Source organism: Pangasianodon hypophthalmus, chromosome 12, assembly GCF_027358585.1.
Source record: "Pangasianodon hypophthalmus isolate fPanHyp1 chromosome 12, fPanHyp1.pri, whole genome shotgun sequence".
Taxonomy (NCBI): domain Eukaryota; kingdom Metazoa; phylum Chordata; class Actinopteri; order Siluriformes; family Pangasiidae; genus Pangasianodon; species Pangasianodon hypophthalmus.
The window spans coordinates 11,472,788-11,495,633 of NC_069721.1; the positions used below are offsets into that span (position 1 = coordinate 11,472,788).

Consider the following 22,846-nt stretch of genomic DNA (forward strand, 5'->3'; position numbering starts at 1 on the left):
ATAAATAAGCCGTTGTATATGAAATGCTTTTGTCGAAATGCAGCACAAGTTTACTGACTGAATATCTGTTGTTTGTAACATTTTGTTTTATATATATATATATATATATATATATATATATATATATATATATATATATATATACACACATACACTAAGAAATATTCAGTCTGTAAATTTGCGAAGGGTTTCGACAAAAGCATATATATATATATATATACGTATATATACACAAAAACTCTATCCCTATGTTATATTAATAAAACAGAAAAGTATGAAAAAGCATGGACACTTTAATTGGAATTGTTATTGTGGAATTGTGGAATTGTTATTACTTTTTACAATATTTTTCACAATAAGTAGGTCACAATGTGTGCAAGACAAATTTACTTTTAAATGTGGATTTTGTTTGAATTATTTATATATATATATATATATATAAATAATATATATATACCAAACCTAACAACACTGAATACCAACCTAATCTAAAAAATCTAATCTAAAAATGATTAAAAAAAAAAACAAAACAAAACAAAAAAAAAACTAAAAAACCGAATTTCATTTTGTGATCTAAAATAGATCCCAAAATATAAGGCCTGTTTTTCTGAAGTGATAAGATACGAAGCCTATTTGAATCTACACTTCGCCTTCCACGTGCTCAGTGCTGTGTTTGAATTAAGATATGGAAACCAGCCAAATAAGCACTTGTTAAAACTGTATTGCGTTTTATTTTATGTTTCCCGATATGAAATCATGTACAATCAGAGTTGGAATGCTCGAAAGCGTTCATCACTACCTCTGTGATACTGCAAACGATCTCAGATATTCATAAAAACAGAATGTTAATTAATAAGTTACACATCTGCCTTACTTTTACCCCATTCCCTGCACTTTGGGACAGAAAGGATATTGCCTATTTTTGGGAGGCTGTTAGATAAACCATAGGTCGCTTTTGGGTTATACTGCTTTATTGCCCCAATAAATGTCGGAAATAGTCTAAGTGTTTATTCTTACAGGAAGTCATTGTTTCCGCCAGGCATGTTTAGAGCTATAAAAGCTTTACACTTTCCGTTTGTCTATTCCCTTTGTATAAGAGCCTGCACATTCTTGCTAAAACGCACCATCGAAAGAATATAATATTAATCCTTTTCTCTTTATTACTTTATTCCAAAACCAATCTAAGCCTTGTTTTTAACTAAAATGCCTGAACTTTATACCAGGTTTATTTACACTTGCATTTAGTTATAATTCAATAGGAAATAAACATAGGCTATACGTTATAAAACGAATATGTGCACAATCGTTTCTGAGGGTTCATTCTGAGACAACTCATTATGCATTATGAATATCTTCTTATAAAAAAGGGAAAATCTGCGGCAAATTGATTTAAAATCCAGTAGTTTTTAAGACCAGTAGTCTACTTTCTTTCTTTTTTAACGAAAAAAGATGGCGACCACCAAGCTACTGTTGGAGCAGAGCAATAAACTCCCAGTTGTTTATGAAAATTTACAACTTTGTGCTAGAACTTTATGTGTGACTCTGCGATGGGATTGGCCAGACGTGGTCACGTGATCAGCTCCCTGTGAACATGAACTTTTTATGATTTCCCAAGTGGTTATAATGCAGCATTCTTTTGGTCAGGGCGCAGTCAGTAACACGTCTGTCTTCGTGTTTACGTTTTTTCGTTGTTTCTATTAGACTTTGTATATTAGAAATTGTAATTTAATTTATCGAATTGTGTTTAAAGATGGCTGGAGCTTACCAACACAGTGCTAGTAGCCGCTCGATTCCTTCAGAGAAGTCAGGGAAGAGGGAATGGATCAAAACTCACAAAGCGAATATATTTTTGATCTTTCGTTTATTTGGTGTATTTGACTATCCAACCAGATCTTCTCGATTACACGCGGATTTGAAGAATCGAAAAGAAATGCCTGATTAATTTGGAAAGCACTGCTGCGAGCCGATGATAAACGACAAAGGTAGGACCTACTCCAGTCTTCCTCATTGTGAGGTTAACCAGTGCATGTGTGTGTTTTATGTAACCCACGAGATGATAGGCCTACTATCTTGCGCAGGCATGCTTGTAGTAAGACAGTGAGATATTTGACTGGAGGTTAAGCAGAACAAAACTGCAGCTGAATTGATAGTATAGGCTTTAAAGCTGAGACTGGACTCAATGTTGGTTTACCCTAAACAGCATGAAGGGCATTGCCTGCTTGTAGTTGGATGCATTATGGCTTACAGATTGCTCAAATACACGAAGCCACTCAAGGTAAATTAATAATCTTTCTGAACTATTTGTGGGTATAAACACTAATGAAAAAGCCCTAGACAGGAATACCGCATTAAACTGCGGCTTCATGGCTACTCGTCAACAAAAGGAATTTCTGAGAAAATTGTGACCTGAGTTATATCATGATTTAAAAATACAGACTTTGTAAAAAAAAAAAAAAAAAAAAAACAGCCAGCGAAGCCAATAGACTGGCGTTTTTAACAGCCGAGTATGACTGATTACTTGAAACAGAGAGATGTGGTGTGGTGAGCAATCCGCGTGATCAGGGCTACAGGAGCCTACTGATGGGAGCTGATCTCTGCTGACTGCTGGTGCATTTTCCTGGAATTATTATTGGCCACATTGTTGCCACCTTTCTAGTGAAAATGATTTAATCTACGTGCATATTGCAATCTATAATGGCTATAATATTGGTTATTGGTAATATTTTACTGCTTAGTCACGATGAAGCGGTTAGCTGCAGTTGTGGCAGTGTATCTCAGGATGCAGTCAGACCTTCAGCAGTCCCTCAGAGGATGTTACTCCTTTAGCTTATTGGGATTTCGAGTTTATAATTAGGCACGCATTTATTTAGGCTATGCATAATAATCAGTGAATTTATTATTATGTTTTCCATTACGAAGCCTTTAATGACTGTTAATTATTTTTTGTCCTTCATAATGAAACCTATTAATATTTTATGTTTTTTGATTGTTTTGTGTTAAGACATAATGCTGAAACAAAAAATAGTGTTTTTACTGTAATGGCGCAATGTTACCTCATTTTTTGCTCTGTGATGCCATCTAGTGACGAGAGAATTGTGCGAATTTGACCATGCAATGATTGTTCTGAGATTTGAATTCAGGCACCTTGTCCAAGATCCAAGAGCCAAGGAGAGGAAAAAAAATTTATATATATATATATAGAACAAAACTGTTATATCAAACTGTTATATCATATATATATATATATATATATATATATATTGTGTGTGTGTGTGTTTAGTTATTTGACCTTGAATAGTACATTTTTGCTTGGAAAACACGCCTGAGCACTGCTGTATGCTGAGCTTCCTTATTGCATTGACAAGATGAATTCTATCCTTAAATGAAATCACTTGGTTTGTTTGAAACAGCATAGCCCAGGAAGCCCAGTAAACAAATTTAGGCTATGCATTCTTAGGGGAAAAAAAACCCTTAAGAATTGGATAGCTAAGGGATTACTAAAGGAGTTCTAGGTGGAGCCTTTTTTAAACGATAACCCTTTGTTTTGGGGTTCTGTGCATTTTTTGCAAACCGAAGAGGGACAAACTGAAAAGCATTTAGGCTTATAGTTTTAACATTATTTCTAAGAGTGTAAGTCTGATGAAAACGATGGGGCCTATGGCTGTTTGAAGGTTGTTGTTAAAATGTGGTATAGCTTTTATTATGGTTTATGCACTGTGAATTTTGATACAATTTTCGTACTTTCGATAGCCCACTAAAAACATTCGTTTAACAAAAATACAGTAATAATAATACTGATGTGCTTAGGATGCCACATGTGATGTCAGATCGGCCCAAACCATCATTTTGTTGCTTTTGTTTTTGTAGATGTCTGACACTTTATATGTGATATTTTCTACATTTTAAGGTTCTTATGTAAGAATAAAATTATAAATCGCAAAACTGGTTTAACTTGGGCCATAAATTATTGGTAATGCTCCTTAAATAGATTAGGCTATCGAATTCCAATGGCCATTGTGCTGAACACAGCGTTACTGCTGTGTGTTTACTTTTTAAAGCTCGTCCTTCTGTAAAGGTTTTAATTATTTGAATTGACGTGAAACTAGAGAAAAGTACAATCATAAAGTTACATTCATAAATTGTTTGAGTGATTCGTGAAGAAAAACACTCTTCGTGAGTTTAATTGGGAAATAATAACCTTTTGTAAAGCAAGGCATTGTAAAACAGACAAGACGTTTACTGACAAAGTGTAGAGCTTCCTATCGTAAATATTAAAAAAAAAATTTTTTTAAGTTTGGATACCCAATAACTCAATAGTACAATAAGAAAGTTGCATTCATAAGATTTTATGTATAGTCTTTCGTGAAAAACACTTTTCGTCATGCCCTTTAGGAAGTTATATTGTGAAGTTATATTGTGAAGCAAGCCAGTGTAAAAATGCTGGGCATTTGCTGGCATGTAGTCTACATAGCTGTGCTATATTATGTTTCTAACGAACAGCGAAAATATGGTATTATACGCTCGTCGAGAGGGTTACTGCAACTGTCCATCAGCAATACACCTTCAGTATATTGTCTCCTGTTTTTGTTCCTCCCCTCATTTTTTCTTTTTTTATTTTGAGCGGCACTTGCGTCACTGCAACCGGAATTATATAAATATATTTATATATGAGAATTATAAGGGATTTTATATGCATTGGGGATTCCATCCAGTGCAACAAGAGTCCCCCTCCCTTAATGCTCGTCTATTGGCTGAGAGGCTCGGGATTGGTCAGACAGTGATCAGCTGGTGCGTTTCCCTACTCGCTCACATTGGCACCTCGCCACCCCCCTTCGGCTAAAACCAAACCTCACATAAAGTAATGGCAAAACACACTTGGACTATAAAACACAACAAATCATAACACTCGCACAATAACAGTGGCCACCCAATGAGTTCCTACTTCGTCAACTCAACTTTTCCCGTGTCTCTAGGCGGGGGACAGGATTCTTTTCTGAATCAGTTACCGTTATATTCTTCTGGATATACCGACACTTTGAGACACTATCCAAGCGCCACGTTCGGAGCGAGCAATGTCCAGGAGAAGGTGTACTCCAACTCTTACTACCAGCAGGCTAGCGGAGTGTTCGGGAGAAGCGGCTCAGGCGCTGCGTGCGATTACGCCGCCTCCAGCATATACCGAGAGACGGAGCGCTCATCGTGTCCTCTCGGAGGCTTGGAGGAGTCGCTGGCTCTCACACAGGGGCACAGCAAGGCGGAGGGCTCGGAGCACACTTCAGACACTTATTCCTACAGCGAAACCAAGCCCTGTGCCCCTGTTTACCCATGGATGCAGAGGATGAACTCGTGTAGCGGTAAGTCTCGCCTGCATCTTGCTTACTTAGTGTATTATAGGGTTTCGTGGCTAAATAAATGTGTATTCTCCATGGAAAATATCCTAGGCTACTGACTGTCACTTTGCATGAAATTGTTCCATGTGCATCTCTATGTATCCTGAACTTTGCCCTTTCAAACAAATCCAAAATAATCGGTTCATTCTTGTGTCAGTGACAGAAGTACCTAATTTTCAGAAAGATGTCTTTCCATAGTTAAAGATATAGTTACTTTTAATAAAATAAATTGTAGCAGTAGTAGTAGCAGTAGTAGTAGTAATAATAATAATAATAATAATAATAATAATAATAATAATAATGGAATTTATTTCATTTATTTCATCTGACTCTCTGTATTAACCCATTCCGTGTCTTTTCCCCTCTTTTTGACAGGCATTCCTGGCACCACCGGCCGCAGGGGTCGTCAGACATACACTCGATTTCAGACTCTTGAGTTGGAAAAAGAGTTCCATTTTAATAGATATTTGACCAGAAGGCGCAGGATTGAAATTTCGCACGCGCTGTGTCTAACAGAGCGACAGATAAAGATCTGGTTCCAGAATCGGAGAATGAAGTGGAAGAAAGAAAATAAAGTAATAAACTCTGAAAAGACCAGCGAAGAGGAGGATGGTGGAAAGACGGGATAGACGATTTCCATATGCACTGTGTTGTAAATAATAAACAAGTCCAATATTTTTACCCACAGTACATAGGCTATAGTATTTTCATGTAGATGTACGAATTTAACCAAACAAAACGGTTATCTATTTAAGGCTTTGTTCAAGTGCAAAAGCTAGTAACCCTCTCAGGGTTGTCAAACATGCATCTTTCTAATTTCTGTAATTTTCGCCCCATTGTGTTCTATTTTCCGCCATTAGACCAATTTTATTACCTGGCATAAAATGAATGGCTGAATTTTCACCCTCTTGCTTCCACATCCTAGAACGGGCTTATAGTGAAGGCTAAGGGTGACAGGTTTTACTGCTGACATATTGGACATTCGTGTGTTTAAACGTTCTCGTGTGTAATTTATTTTGTTCGTTACGTTTGTGTATGTGGATGCACTGATAAAAAAATAGTGAACTTTGTTAGCAATGCCATTTTGCCAATAAAATATGTTTAACCATGACTATTTACTCGCTTGTGTGTGCTGCAATGTCAAAAGCAATGTTATTATGTAGGATCAAATGCAAGTCTTTCAAATCTTTCAGATGTGTAATACAGAGGAGGCGAATCTCTAACGCAGAACAGACGCGAGAGCGTCACTTTAACCCGTGCCTTGGTTGCACTGAACTCAGTACCATGTACCTAACCGGATTAATTTAAACTACTTGAGCAATGCGTATCCTCCTTCTTTAAAATAATTTTGTCATTGGACAGAATGTGAGTAAAACTTGAAAGGCCACGGCTGCACTTCTGTCAGAAAGTTTTCTGTTTATTGTAAATACCGAATTTATATTGGGCAAGTTCATTTTCTTCCTGATAAAGGAAAATAATGAATTTTTTGCAGAATTGTGTGGAAACGTTGCAAAGAAAGTGCTTTCATATATTAGTGAAATGGTGTGCCACTGAGATCTGCAAAAGGCGTGCAGGTGTTTGGGCATTTTGCAGTTCTCCCGGTAGGTGACGCCCTCTGCTAACATGGGATGCGGCGCGCAGCGGGGAGGCACCATTGAGTTGAATCTAACGATCATCATTTCGTCATCATTTGTAACCACAGAGCATGAATTACCTCTTGAAGTCATCAGAGAGAATTTACGACTGGTCAACAAAGGCACGTGATGCCCTAACGCGCTCCCATATTTGGCCGCATACTTGGCAAAAACGAAGTACAGTGCATTGCTATAATTCATTTTTACATCATAAATTGAGCTGCGCAGGATTTTAACGACCGAGATCTGCTCATCGAGACCGTTTTTAAAGAATATCCAAATGAGCTCCTATTTTCTAAACTCCTTCTCAGGGCGCTATCCGAATGGGTCCGACTATCAGTTACTAAATTATGGGACTAACGGCGCAATGAACGGCTCTTACCGGGACTCTACGGGCATGCATTCGGGCTCTTTCGGTTACACCTACAATGGGATCGACCTTAGTGTAAATCGCTCTAACAACAATGCCCACTTCGGTACGGTTGGGGATAACAGCCGTGCTTTCCAGAACCCGGGCACGGACACCCGGTACCGTCAAACGAGCTGCTCGCTTGCTTCTCCAGACGCCCTTCCCTGCACCAACAGCGACAGTCTCAACCTGAAAGGCACCTCTGGCTCCTCTGACCAGACCACGACCGGAGGCAACAGTGCACTCACCACCAACAGCAGCAATCTCAGCAGCAACAACACACACTTTGCAGAAACGGACGAAGCAAACGTGTCTTCGGAGCCGGAGGAAGGCGCGCAAGCTAACCATGCCACTCCACGCACGCAGAAACAGGAACCCGCGGCACCTTCCACTACAACACCCGGGGACGGCCAAACACCACAGATCTTTCCCTGGATGCGGAAACTTCACATTAGCCACGGTATAAACACTTCCATTGCTTTGAATTACAGACGGTTTAATGTTACTGAATGAATGTCATCTTGTATGCAAAACTGACAAAACAGAAGCCAGAAGATGCAGTCAATAAAAGAATATATGCAAAATGTTGAATATATATGAATTAGATAAAATGTCATATTATAGCTACACATGACCAGTTCCGCTCTATTTCGCCTTTTCCCTGTACATCTGCAGGCTATGTAGAGGGTTAGATAGAAGAAATAGCCTATTATTTGCAACTGTGATGAAAAAACATGGAGTGCGAAAAATCATAACATGCATGGAACAGGTTATTGATCCAAGACAACATCTGAAGTGGTAAAAACAGGACTGGAAAATGACTTAGAGTTGTATTAAGATATTATGTTCCATAATCTTGTGGATGCTAGTGTAGGTGCGATAGTGACTGTTTCTGGAGTCTAGCACTCTCGATTTTTTATTTTTTTATTTTTTGTTGCTATTATAACTAAAGGGTATTGTCTTTTTTTTGTCCTTGTCCGTGCCATAGATATGACTGGACCTGATGGGAAACGGGCTCGAACTGCCTACACACGCTATCAGACGCTAGAGCTGGAGAAAGAGTTCCATTTCAATAGGTATCTGACCCGGAGGAGGAGGATAGAGATAGCCCACGCTCTCTGCCTCACCGAGAGGCAAATTAAAATATGGTTCCAGAATAGGAGGATGAAATGGAAAAAGGACAACAAGCTGAAAAGCATGAGTCTTGCTACGGGAGGAAGCGCCTTTCAAAACTGATTGAATTTGTTGAAAATATTCAACTACTGTTATAGCACTGCACCTTTCTGCTTGTCATTATCAGGCGTCATTTCTCTGTGTGACTGGTGTAACACGAATTGTCAACCGTTGAGTATTGTTCTATCCCATATGCCATAGGGCTACAGTTAACAGCCGCCGTAAATTAAGTGTAAATGCTACGTATCAAGTTTATACTTTCGTGGAAGAAAGCATGTTCCATGTAAGCTCTTTGTGCGCAACTTTAAACATGTAAAAGGAATATTGTACAGTATCAACGCGAACTACCTAGCTGTATCATCTAGTCAAAAAAACTTTGTTGTATTCTTATGAATTTGTATAGGGACGTCAGTGTAGACTGTTTTCCAGTTTTGCAGGACATTTATGCTTGTGCCGCCTTTATTACTTTCTTGGATAGGATTGTTACATTGCGAAAAGAAATCCTCTATATTCGCACTTAGGCTACATTTGTGTACTTTATGTTGCATCTAAACATTTCTGGACTGGATTTTGTGTCCATGAAGAGTGAAATATGTTTGATGTACAGTTGTGACCAATATTTTATTTGTACAATGTGAGTGGTGAACGTTCCGTGTTAAAAAGAAAAAAAAGCTAAGAAAATGTTTTAAGGTTAATATGCTGGGAATTTTGCCAGCCGGCATTTTTTTCTATTTGTGTCTCGATTAAAAATGGTTGATGAATCTAATTTGAAAAAATAAAAATTCTTTTAGTCTCAAGATGCTTTAGTGTCTCTTTGCACATCATTACACCTTTGGGACCAGTTACCTTCACAGTGGGTCACCACTCTCGTTCAATTCACACACTCATAGTTTACAGTTATTATCGTATTAATATAATCTTCGCAATCTATGTAGGCCTACCATTGGCTGAAACAGACTAGGCTAAAATCACAAGCCTTTATGTCTGAGTTATAACCTTGACATGGAGCCATAGGGCGCAGTATTTCGTTCTGTTTCCGATTGTTTTAATCCATACTTTAGCACATATTGCCATATCACTGGCATGTAATAACTATCAAAAGAGATATAATACCTAACATGATTTTTTTTACAGCATGTGTCCAATAATTACTGAACCTGTGAACTTACCTCTTAAATGGTCAAATCAGTGGAAGTATGGGTCTTACGAATAGTTTATATAGGCTATTGTATTAGTTATTACATTAGAAATACAGCCTCGACTTCCCTAAGTGATTTCATTTCGCGAAGTCCAGTCTATAACATAGACATGTCCTTCTCTGTATTGCTAAACAAGTCACGTGAGGTCCATAAAGTTAGTTTTATGGTTTTGGGGGTTGACAATGTGCGACATAATTCACATTCTTGAATGAAAGTGACGGTTTCACTGCTTCAGCGGGATTCTAAAGGTTGTGGACGGCGTGTGATATGCTCTTAGTCAGTTACCTTCGGCCACTCAAAATGTCACACACTCACTTGGCTACTCACTGTTATCTTTCTGTTGGATTGGGGCAAGACGTCTCAGAGTAAGTTTTCCTTCATTTATTAATTGTCAGTTTGCAAAGAGTAGAATTGTTTTAGATATTAATAACGGGGGAATAGTCTATAGTATTAGGCCCAAAATATTTTGAGGCACAGAAGAGTCATTGTGATGCTGTGCAGGTTGTATTGTAGTCCTGCGGATTTTATTTGTATCATATATATATATATATATATATATATATATATATATATATATATATATATATATATATATATGTGTGTGTGTGTGTGTGTGTGTGTGTGTGTGTGTATGTTAGAGATGTGCTTGTCAACACAGTATTCATGTCATCTTTGTAAACTGTCCATATACGCTGAAGAAATCTGAATGCCTATTTACCAGGTACTAAATTCTTTTATCATAACTCCAGTTTTGTCTACAGTAAACCAAAACGTTAACGGTCTTGTCAGCAAAACAGAATTAAAGAGGCTAATTAGGCTCCGACAAAACTTCGTTTTTTTTTGTTCATTTGCCCATTGTCATTTCGAGAGTCTGGAGGAGAATAAATGCAATCGTATTGCTGCATTTTTTGCGAATTTTGATGAAACTGAATGGACTGAAAACATGATGTAACTGTGCCAAATTTCTCGCGATAAACACGGTTGCGCGATTCATAACTATTAAAGTCTCATTGTACTCCTATAATGTGTTTTGCATATTGATAGGGGTAATCTGTGCGCTGTTCTCATCAATTATTCATGCGAAGGGATCACTGCGAGGTCAGGAGACTAGTGCTGAACACAGAGACACACACAGTGCCAAGCTGCCATTACAACAAATGCAGGCTTAGGAAGTATAGGCTTCCATCCCATATACTGAGCTTCATTAGTAACCTTTGAATTCTTGTCATATTGTCCATATTCATATTTACTTCATTAGACTAAAAAAAAATTTAATTAAAACATTCAAAGAATTATCGTCTGTAGTCAATCATTGTCTATAAGCAAAATTATCCGATGTCCATAAATAATTTATTCTTTTATATTTCATGCAAAACGGATTAAATCTTGCTAAAACTCCAGAGTAAATCAGTGCCAGTCTGATGGAGATGCTGCTCTTGACTGATGTAACGCTGCTGCATGACCAGCAGAGCTCGCCTTACTCCGAGGTCCTACTCATTCTGTCCTTCTTTCACTCAAACACCGAGGATTTTGTTGCAGAAAATCCTATTTATATAAACCCAGGCAATACCAACAGGTCCGGCTATCCGATCCGAGGAGACTGTAACTTAATATAACTTACACATATGAACTGTAGGTTCATAATAGTAAGGAGATGGTAAGAAGAATAGCAATAACACGGGCTCTATGATTTTGAATATCAGAAGGCATAAATAATATTTAAGATGTAAAAGTACAGTTAGACTTACAACGGTGGTGAGTATTTTTCTTTGAAATGCTCTTATACCAACAAATTAATCTAAGCCACACTGCTCTGTGCATGTTAATGGGAGTTGAGTTCATCTTGAGGTCACCTAGCGACTGCACGATTTTATGCCACTTCACAACAAATCACATACTAGAATACGTAAGCTCTGAGTGCAGGAAAGAGAAGACAAGCTGAAAAACATTATACAAATATTATAACTGGTGAAAATTTTAAGCTTTTGTACAACCATAATTATACCTCAAAATTAAACTGAATAGATTTGAATCTTATTTTTGGCTACCTAAAATTAATCCCTTATACCTAACCTTATGCATGTTGCATAGACAGTTACCATATAACATAAAACATATCAAAGGGTGAGGATACAGGCTGTCTGAATGCAGCTGATCAATAAGGTTTCGCTTCTATGGTTGTGTTTAATTTTTTTTTCCTCAATCGATTATTATGAGTCCAAAAGGGTCTCTAGTGTCTCCAAAGCAACTCCGTGTGCATCCCCACTGAGATGAGCACGAAACTGTATCAAGGCAGGAGACGTCCACTCTAAAGATAAAACTGGGAAATAAATTGCGCTGATAATATGCTCAACACAATGCACTTGCACAGAAGCAATGAATAGGCACAGTAACCCGATTCTATCTTTTCTATAATTGTGGTCAGATTATCTGATATTTTTAGCACGTTGATGATACAGTTATATCTATCATGAAAAGGTTTGTAGCTTTGTTACCATACTAATACAATCTGTGGGAATACACTGCTTGGTCATACAGGTCATGCACTATAACTGAAGCTTTTATGACAGTTTGTTAATTATTTCCTTTGTCACCAGCTCGTCACATCTTTATATTCCTCTATTAGCATCAATTGTTTTTTTTTCTGTCCTGCATGCCAGTCAAATGGATGGTGATATCTGTCATCTATATATACCCTGTAGATCCGAATTTGTGTGAAAAGATCTTTATTCGCAAATTCGTGTCTTGGGGAATATGTAGTTGATGTAAGCTCTGCGTCGAACTGGGAGACTGAATATATTCTGGGTTCTTCTAGTCATTTTTTTCGCTTTTATTCAGACATTTTGCTGAATTTGCTGGAGGACACTTTTGAAATCCAGCGAAATGCAAATGCAAGTCAAACGTAATTTCATTCTTTAATATGCAATTGTGAAATGTGCTGGGCTGGTAATGCATATTTTTTCATGTATATTGAACTGAGATTAAAGGAGGTGACAAGATACGGGCATTGCTGTCTAAACAGCCAAGAACTGACCTAAAGCAGGCATAATGGAGAAGCTGCTGCTCTATCTGTGGCATGGCCCTTCAGCAGGCTAGGTCGCCCTTCTGCTTAGATTTTCCTCTTGCTCTTCCCAATTTCTTTACTTCTGTAGACTTCTTCAAATTTTTCCTGCACTTGGTTAGGTATTGGGTTAAGATGATTTAACCATGTTGTTCACTGGCCGTTAAGTGTTAAGTAAATATACTTAAGCAGTTAGATTATATGTTGCAGTATTGCCTATATATGCAATTGTGAAATTATTATTTACTTCATAGTTCTGTTTCTTTTCAGGAAACAGCGAATGTGTGCCTGGAAACCAGGTGTGAGAGAGTCCTACAACACGTCCCCCCTCCGAAAAAAGTGCAAAAGCCAAAAATGTTGCAGCGCAGGTACGTAACTGAATTTGTCCATACATGCAAACAGTCCATTTTCAAAAATATAACATATTAGACCTCTAGGAAATCCGTCGCTGCATATGAATCTTTTATAAGGGCTATATTTGGGTTTGCCCACGTAGCAAAAGAGAAGTGTATGTCGAACTGGTAATGTTCTAATGAGATATAGACTATAAAATGCCGGTGCAGTTGACAGTTTTAAAAGCAGAAAAGACACGAGTGTGTTTAAAAGGAATCACCTGTTTATCACGTGATTCCGGAGAGAAGCGGTTCTCAGTTGTCACTGGGGGAAATTCTGTGAAACAAAACCCCATCACATTCGAGGAAAAAAACAAAACAAAACACACACACGCGTCAGGTGACCTACGTGTCATATGTATAGGATGCTAGGATGAAGATCCTTTAACGTGAACTTAATCAACAGGCATAACTGCATCTGATTTATCAAAAATCTGCATCTGAAACACACGTTAGATTGCTAGGCTGTCAACACTGACAGGTTATACATGACAGCAATGCAGTTCTGAATTCCTGACAAATTACAGCTTTATGATTATGTGACAGACTGACATTTTGGACTAAATGTAAGCCGTGAGGACTTAATCCTCTCTGTAATAATAATAATAATAATAACAATAATAATAATAATAATAATAATAATAATAATAATAATATGAGCAATTATGTAACTTAAATGCATTTTTATTGTTATACAGTTTATGATGTACCTAAAGTTACAAACCCCAGATACAAACCCAGTATTTGTACTCTAAAATGGTACTTTATTTATTTTTATAGTACTTTATTTATTTTTATGAAACTGTATATTGCCTTTATAACGTCTTTTTCACATTAAACTTTGCAATACTACCAAAAAACAAAATAAAATAAAAAGAAATGAAATGACAAAAGAAAAGAAAAAAGAAGCAAGAGGAAAGGTGATAGGGATGGGAAAAGAGAGATATAAAACGGTCAGATAGGAAGAGTCAGGGGGATACTGTGGAATTCCAGTGTCCAGTGGCCCATGTCACTACAGGGTACAGTGACCAGTAGGATTTTAGGAACCACCAGTAGACCAGTACTGGAGGAAACCCAGAAAATGCTTTAACGGTTAAGAGTGGATTTTAGATCGACACTAGCAGCTAGTAGGCTATGGGCTAAATGATGGACAATGTGAGGTCCCTGAAATCTGAATAAGCTTTTTTTGTTATGCAAGTGAAAAGGGGATTGCAGTAATCAAACTCTAGGGTTATGATTGCCTTGGTTAGATATTAACCCCTCTGCGCAAAGAGTGTGAGTGCAGGAGAACGGAACACAGCAGATTTCCTTGAGAGATCAAAGGCCTCCTGTCCAATACGGAATTGATCTGAAGACCACCACTAGACGGCAATTACAACAGAATAGACATAGACAATTTCAGACAGATATCTGGTTCAACACTTTAACATCATGTTGACTGATTTTTGTTCTGCTAAAATTACAGTTTTATTTGATAGACGTATAATCACTTAACACTGACATCTTCGGTTGCTGTCCTATTGTCCAGTTGGAAATACACAGATATATAGATTATTTTGTAATACACTAAAATTTACTCACTTATATTATACCACTAGAAAATGCATGAAGGGGCTCGTTATTAACATCATGTTGTGGTATTAAAAGGTTGAATAGGCATGTCCCAAGATTATAAATCTCTAATCAACATAAATTCACTGATAAAGCAGAAAATATGATAGCACAATTCTTCCACTGGAAAACACAAATAGTCTACTTAAAATGAATAAAACGTGTTTCTAAAATATGGAAAGGCAGGCCAGAGAGATCAGACAATGTCATATAGCTGGTATTAGAGTAAACACTAGTGTCACTGCCTTGTCAAAATATTTGCTTGCGTTGAGTAAAGAAGAGGGTTTGGCAGTTTTGTTATTTTGTCCAGTTCTTCGATAGTAATTTAGGTCAGCCTCCTAATCTTGCTTAAATTTTGTTTGATTCGCAGTTCAATTTATATCGATTGCTTACTCTGAGACACAGCACTATTCGCCTGGGTCAGCTCTTGCTCTGAGGTCCTGAGCTCCCCTCTCTGCTGTTTGGCTATCTAACGATCTGCTGTTTCCAGCCTGTGCTTCAGGGTGTGGAGTTGAAAGTAGTCTACATGAGAGACAGCACATTTCTACATTTCTACCGTCCTGTGCTCTTCAATAGGCCTATAAGTTTAGTGTGCGTTTCCGTAATAGGTATACAGGCTGTGTGCTCATGTTCATTTCCATTCCTTCACTACGTTTCAGACTTGTTCAATACAAATGAAGATTTTTCTGTTAAAAAAATTAGACATTGTTTGATCATATTTTTTTCTTCCTTTTTTTAAGGTACTATATTATCTGTCTGAGGTTCTCCTCAGGGTTTCCGGCGGAAGGGTTGGCTGGTGAGTAGGCAAAGAGACTGTTATATTGAATTGATTTAACTAAGATGTATAATTTGGTTGTTGCTATAAGAGCTTTCCCATTCCACTTTCCCCAGATGGGAGTGAGGAGATAGGGAAATTAAACCAGTGTCAAATTAAAACGTTGTATCTTTTGTATCTTTATATGGCAAGGTGCAAGGAACAAAATTAAGTCAGACTGATAATGAAGTTTACAGAAACATGAAGGTCTGTCAGCTGATGTACATTGTCTACCTCTTGCTAAGGCTATGTATAGCTACTGCTGATAGACTTAAGAAACACAGCGAATACGAGGATCCATCTTTCAGTCTTTTTTGATTCCACAGCACATAGGCTTCGGTAATATGCAGTTATCGTGCTGATTTTTTCTTTTTTTTTAAAAAAAAAAAAAAAAAAAAAAAAAAAAGGATGGTGCTGAAACACTGGCTGATTGTGTGGATTCAGAACAAACCTACAGGAGCGCAATAAGCGAGCTGCACTGAAATAGACTCAGTCAGTTTGTGAATGGCGGATATGTCCGTGTGATTTATCGCCATATTACTTGAGCTCGGGTTCACGACGAGTTCAGCAGCCTTTGTTCCTCCTTCAGCGTAGTCGCTCTCGCGTTTCTTTTCCCCATTTGTCACATTACGACCGATTCTGCACTACTTCTGTCACCATCAACACAACTGAGAATATGCCCATGTCTGTCTAAAAGCATTATTTTTTTTTTAACTTCGATTTTATATAACTGTGAAATCTGCTTGTCTAATCTTCTTATTTGCTGTGATTGTTTTCGCGATTTTAAATAAAGCCGTTTGTTCCGAGGGTCGTGATAAATATTTTTCATTATTATTCTGAACTTGATTTATATTTATTTATTTTTTGAGGCCATCTCTTTACTGTTTATACAGTGTAAATATTCTTTTTACACTAAATGCATTTCTATTTTTATTCTTGATGGTAGAAGTAGTACCTCAGTACAATGTAGTTGAGCGGCTGCATTAATTCATTTACATTTCTTAACCTTAATACCTTACATTACCTCAATACCATACATTAATACATTAATCTACAAGATTCAGGCATTCAACACATTTTAAATTACATTATCAATTGAACTTGATTTTTCCCGTCGGATTCTTTATTATTTATTGATTTAAAAATGTGATTATCTATTTCCACTTGATGTTTTATTTAATGAGCTATATATAAAATATACCCAGTGTTTGTAAACTGCAGTTCTTTACAATATAAACCTGCCCGTTGATTATTATGAATAACGGATATAAATTAATATAAACTGGGTATTCATGATTTAGGCATACCTGTCATGTGTACCAGAAGTCCTCGCGGGCTTTTTGACGGCTAAATCTTATCATCTTATCAGTTCTAGCCTGACCAGGAACTATAATGTTTCGATTATGAAATAAGTGTATTTATTTATAATTCTTTTCAAAAGGCATATGGTATTATCATCACATCCTGGGCCTTTATTACGCTTGTGGAGTATTTTAAATATTGTAGGCTACTTAGTACACTATTTTGCAACAAAAATGTCCATATACATGTCATGTGCTCTTTCAGTTGTGAAGATGTTTTTTGTGAATTCATTCAGTCTATGCACTGTTGCGACCTTTAGGTCTCCCAGCAAGAGGCCTCTGTAACGAATCTGTCACGTGACGCAAGTTTTGCCAGAAGCTCTACACAATGCAGAACAAGACAGACAACATCAACACCTCATTATTGGGCAGTGACTCGTTTAAGGGTGACGACACATTTGGATACAGTGATACAACACAAGTTTCACTCTCTGTGGCACTGCGGGAAAACGACCGAGAGATGAATGCTTGCTCATTGCCGAAGGCTGCCATGGATGACACTCGGCACTGCACTCCGAGTGAACTTTATCGAAGCTATACAGAATCACCCCTCCTATCCCCTACAGGAGAACCTCACAGCTCCTCAATCGGGGACTTTACTACTGACGGCAAGCTGGTCTTCCCCTGGATGACAGAGTCTATGAAAAAATTCAAGCAGAAAAGTCACAGCTTCTGCGATGCATCCAGCGGTGGTGGGTACAACCAGTTTGTTGTAGTTAGCTGTAAGGTAAATGAAAATCAACGTAGAAACGTGTCGTTATTTAACAATCACAGCAAGACACAGCAGAGCTTCAGATGATAGCCATACATTCACTACACCTGAGTGAAATAATTAGCTAATTCTAAAGTATGCCACTGGCTCAGGATCAGGCACATTGGGTGCAGGGCATGGCTCCCTGAACTGGATTTGAGAAGCTTCCTTAGACTTTTCACACTTACAAAAATGACAAAAGGCATACGGATAGGGACTTACTGGTGATTAACGTCTGCATATGTATTAGTGAATTAGTGAGGGATGTCTGTATATGTCGTTATTTTTTTCTTTTGATTGTAGTTCATGCTTTCTCACTTCGTTTCCTCTGCAGCAGAGAGCCGACCCGATGGCTCAGGTGGCAGTAAAAGGACGCGCACGTCGTACACCAGCAATCAGCTGCTGGAGCTGGAGAAAGAGTTCCACTTTAATCACTACCTAGGCAAACCGCGACGCCTTGAGATGGCCAACCTACTGAAGCTTAGCGAAAGACAGATCAAGATATGGTTTCAGAACCGCAGGATGAGGCATAAAAAAGACACAAAGTTGAAAGGAATCGGCCCGCCCCCTACTCCGAATGCGTGTCTTCCATCGTCCCTGCAAATGGACATTAGTGCTTCACTGAAATCACCTACAGAGAATTACACGAATCCCCCGTCCGTTAGCAATGCTCGAAATGATGCATGCTGTATGAGGCAGGTTTTCAGAAATTCCGAGGGTCATTGGCCTTACGCGCAAAAACACAGACCTATAAATGACCAATACTCTAGAAGGCTAAATGAGGGAACTGGTTTCACCTTTAGTAGCCAAGGCTGTTTCAGTAATGTTGAGGGTAACTGTGAGGATTTTATAGCGTTCTCCCAGCCCCAAATGCGCAGGCTTAGTCATCTTAGATCTCATAATATGGCTGGTCAGCAGAGAGCAGGTCTAAATCACAGAACATGGCCCCTAACTTACCCCAGTGAGCAGTGAAAGCAATCAACCGTCTGAACCCCTTTTACGCACAAAGAGCGCACTTTATTTGCAAAAACGGACCGGTTGAGCATTCTTTAATATTACTTCTAACATTCACATAAAACACGGTTTTGTGTAAGAGGAGGCATGTCAGTTGTAACAGTGTAATAAGCTTTCGTGTAATGCAGGATGGGATTAAAATTATTTTTAAAAAATTACAAATATATACATATAGTATTCAAAATGATTTCTCCAGCTAACTAGACTATTTATCTTGGATGAGCCATTGTTGTGTTAATATGCGTAATATTGAATATTTTTACGACCTACATGCAATAAAAACGAATGTGTTCATTTCCAGTTTGTTCACCCTTCGTGTTTTAGTTTAGTCATTTGGGAACTATATTTAGCCTACTGTTAAACAAAATACAATCTTCTCATTAAGCAGAGATTGCATCTTGGATCTTTAAATACTTTCCTTGTCGTGTCATTCAAAATAAACCTGGTGTCTCTTAGTGTCACTTGAAAGCTCGATTATCATTCAGCAGTCTTTCTCTGATTTTTTAAACACAAGAAAATAGGCCTTTATGATTTAAATGTTTAGATTTGTGCAAGTTGGAACTTAGTGTTCTGTGGAAACACTGTTTTTGTCCATAAAAAAGAAAACTCATGACCATGTTGAGTAGCTTTCTACCCATAAATGGTCTATTGTCTTGTCTGCAATCAACTTCTCTAGAGTAAACATCGTAAACTGTCCTTATTGCTGTGATAAAATTTTCATCAGCCATACCCTGCTAGTGTGTGCGTTTATCTGACTGATGAGAAGGTGCCATTCATGTGTTTGTCATGTAAATACGAGTTCACTTGATGGACACTCGCAACGCCCAAACTACCGCTGTAGGTCGCACACGATTGGTGGATTTTTGGTCACATGATCTGTCACTCGGTTGATATGTAGCCCGACAGAACTTTTGAGGTTTGACATACTGCTTAGAGGTGGTAGGGCACTGGGGTAACACGCCGACGTTTATTGACCCCCTTTAAACAATTACTGGTGGAGAATCGAAAATGAATTCTTACCTAGATTACACAGTTTACAGCCGTGGACCTAACCATTTAAATTCAAAAGTTGGATGTTTCGGCCTGGATCAAGAGTACATGCAAAGTGCTTGTGGGAGCACTAATAGTTGCATTGCTGAGGGGAGGCCAGTTGGAGGGAACTCGTTTACACCGGCGCTACACGAAACTCAAGGCATGAGCTATGCGCACCAGGCATCCCAACCATGCCACATTAATTTGGATCTTGTTACAACAGGCCATCAAGTAAACTACAGCAAGCAGAGCCGATCTCACCTGGACTACAGCCATCAGGCCATTCTCAATCAGGGAGAACAGCACATGTATTTGCCGTCCCCTGGCTTTTCTGTGCTAAACATCGGAAACAACAGTGGGGCAGCGGCCGAGTCTAGTTGCAGGCCAGGAGAAATCTCTCTCAGTCAATATCCATCATATCCCTACGGAGAGAAAGAGCAGCAGCACCAGTACGGAACCTACAGCAAATATTCTGGCCTGATCCATAATGACAGTGACTCAAAGAGCAGTCCCAACCAAGCACAGACTTTCGATTGGATGAAAGTTAAGAGGAACCCGCCTAAGACAGGTCAGTTGAGCCATGTTTATTCCTCAGTAGTCCCATCTCACAAGATCATGTCCTGTCAGAGGGACAAGACCTGCTTGTCGAATTTTGAACATGTGGATTTATTGTTGTTGATTAATACGAAATGTTTTTTTCCCCTCACAGTTAAGGTTACTGAATACGGAAGCCATGGGCAGCAAAGTATTATTCGCACAAACTTCACTACAAAGCAGCTCACCGAGCTGGAAAAGGAGTTCCACTTTAACAAATACCTCACCAGGGCGCGGAGAGTCGAGGTGGCCGCTACACTCGAACTGAATGAGACACAGGTAAAAATCTGGTTTCAGAACCGCCGGATGAAGCAGAAGAAACGCGAGAGAGAAGGAGCTGTACCGGTCATGAAGCGAGCAACAGACTGCGCTGCTGGACAAAACACAAACAGCTCCAGCACCTCATCTCCAGCTGCATCTCCCATCTCAGACTCCTCGAGTAGCAACTGAGGACATTTAATAGCGCACATACTGCATATTACAGTTCTAAATAATAAGCCATATTTTACACCACAGTGTCTTCCTCTTCAGTGCGGCTTGTGGTGTGAAATTAGAAATGTTTTTATACCTGCATTGTAAAAGAGCCTGCATGTTTCAGCCTTCTGTTGCTGAGGACTTCTACCTAACTTATTTTTCTGTTACAGACCAAATGTAAAAAAAAAAAAAAAAAATCCGGGTTTTGTCACTTTTTGTCTCTGCAGTGACATTCTTGCTCTGTGATGATGCATGTCTCTGCTTTGCAAATGGCCAAAAAGTTTATTGGATGTACTACATTTAACTCTGATGTGTAACAGTCGCAATTGGGTGTAATACATTTAACTCTGATGTGTAACTGTCGCAACTCATTGCAACACAATGTGGCTATTTTGAATGAGCAGTTTTATAATTTGCACTAGAAATGTACTTTTGGACAAAAACGTCGTGTGTTCATATATGTATAGGATCACAGTATTCGTCTGACCTGACGAAGTAGTAATAACTGAATAAAAGTGTTTTATTTTTCTGAAAAAAGTGTTTTATTATTCGTGTATCTATTCATCACGTGATAATGCACATTGATTTTGTTTTTATTCTTTTTTATATTTAGAAGCTATGGGCTATTATGCTCTAATAAAAGATAGTGTCTTTTGTTAAGGGACATTACAATACAATGGGGCTAATTTAAATCAAGGCTACCCCAGTATGTATAGTTTGACAAGAGGAATGTTGCAGTACACCCCGGGTGGCTTCCTATGACCTTTTCACCTCACTGTGCCTGCAGGACTTCTAAACATGTAAACACTCCTGCTTGCTCACTGATATAACACTGAATAGTCTTTACTCATATTTACCACTGCACCATGCTATGGGATCTCTGTTTCAAATTTTCACATTTTCCTCTCACATTCTGCAACATTTCAAGATTTATCAGCCCCACGAGCACTCTGTGTGTGATATTTTAGCTTTATATAGATTAATAAAAAAAGGATTTGACATGATTGCATTGCAATTTAGCCTCATAGGTAAATATTTATATTTAAAATTTAATTTTTTATTTTAACATATCAAACCAAGGTGGAATAGTCCAGTAAAGATGCACTAAATACACAATATTTGACTTAGCAAGGTTTTTTTTTTTTTTTGTTGTTTTTTTTTTTTTTTTAACAGAAACACATTGAGCACAGTGTTCATTCTAAAGCAATGTTCTTTAATTAAAAAAATGACCTTGCAGCTTTACAGTAACAGACTGGCAGCAGAATTGCCAGGTAGTCACTGTAATTAATATTTACAGCATTGTTGCTGTAATGTTTGTTTACAATGTGTTATAGCACATTGTAGTGTGGTTTGAATGTAAAACTACTACATATTGGTAACAGTATATTACTACAAATCCCATCAAAATCAAAACATAGGATGACAAAATAATGGAAGAAATGAAAAACAGAAAAATTAGCCAGGCTCCTTTGATGCCTGAGATAAACGTTTTGGTGCCAGCTTTTGCAGTAGAATTAATGATACTGAATGTTTTACTGTGTTATTACAATGAAGCCACAGCAATTTTACTGCACTTATACGGTAAGGTCCTTTGATACTGTACAATCTGCCAGTGCTGTTAATATTTTCCCAGAATTCCAGGCAGACGGCAGTACTGAACTGTAAAACACATTTAAAGTATTATACTGCTCTGAGCACAGTATTTTATTGTAGAAATTACAGAAATTATTTAAAGTGTGGTTGCACTTTGCCATGAATTCCAGCATTACGTGTGTCTTTGTTTTATGTAGAAAACTAGTTGAAGACTAACATTAAAAAAATTATTTAAAAAAAGAAAGGAAAAAAGAGAAGAAAACAGACAGGTCCTGGGTGCTTTATTGGTTAGCCTCATTTTCACTTAAAAGTTTATGGGGACTTGACAACCCTGTTTCATTGTC

General features: G+C 38.0%; 3 protein-coding genes across 8 annotated transcripts; all 3 read left to right on the forward strand.

Moving 5' to 3' along the window:
• The first annotated feature begins 1,008 nt into the window (after positions 1-1,008).
• On the forward strand, positions 1,009-18,774 carry hoxb6b (homeobox B6b). Of its 6 annotated transcripts, none has more exons than XM_026915191.3 (5): positions 1,009-1,982; positions 13,137-13,234; positions 15,610-15,665; positions 17,305-17,736; positions 18,133-18,774. In XM_026915191.3, the coding sequence occupies exons 4-5, from the start codon at positions 17,373-17,375 to the stop codon at positions 18,765-18,767; spliced, it is 999 nt and encodes a 332-aa protein (XP_026770992.1). In that variant the 5' UTR covers positions 1,009-1,982; positions 13,137-13,234; positions 15,610-15,665; positions 17,305-17,372; the 3' UTR covers positions 18,768-18,774. The 6 variants fall into 6 exon arrangements, with proteins under 6 accessions (XP_026770992.1, XP_026770991.1, XP_034165016.1 ...); XM_026915190.3 differs by having other exon boundaries at positions 1,016-1,982; positions 18,130-18,774; XM_034309122.2 differs by lacking the exon at positions 1,009-1,982 and adding an exon at positions 9,542-10,170 and having other exon boundaries at positions 18,130-18,774.
• On the forward strand, positions 6,658-9,403 carry hoxb5b (homeobox B5b). The gene is made up of 2 exons (XM_026915193.3): positions 6,658-7,893; positions 8,422-9,403. The coding sequence occupies exons 1-2, from the start codon at positions 7,305-7,307 to the stop codon at positions 8,667-8,669; spliced, it is 837 nt and encodes a 278-aa protein (XP_026770994.1). The 5' UTR covers positions 6,658-7,304; the 3' UTR covers positions 8,670-9,403.
• Positions 18,775-19,809: 1,035 nt separating the features above from the next.
• Positions 19,810-21,446, forward strand: hoxb1b (homeobox B1b). The gene is made up of 2 exons (XM_026915192.3): positions 19,810-20,409; positions 20,551-21,446. The coding sequence occupies exons 1-2, from the start codon at positions 19,818-19,820 to the stop codon at positions 20,883-20,885; spliced, it is 927 nt and encodes a 308-aa protein (XP_026770993.3). The 5' UTR covers positions 19,810-19,817; the 3' UTR covers positions 20,886-21,446.
• The last annotated feature ends 1,400 nt before the right edge of the window (positions 21,447-22,846 follow it).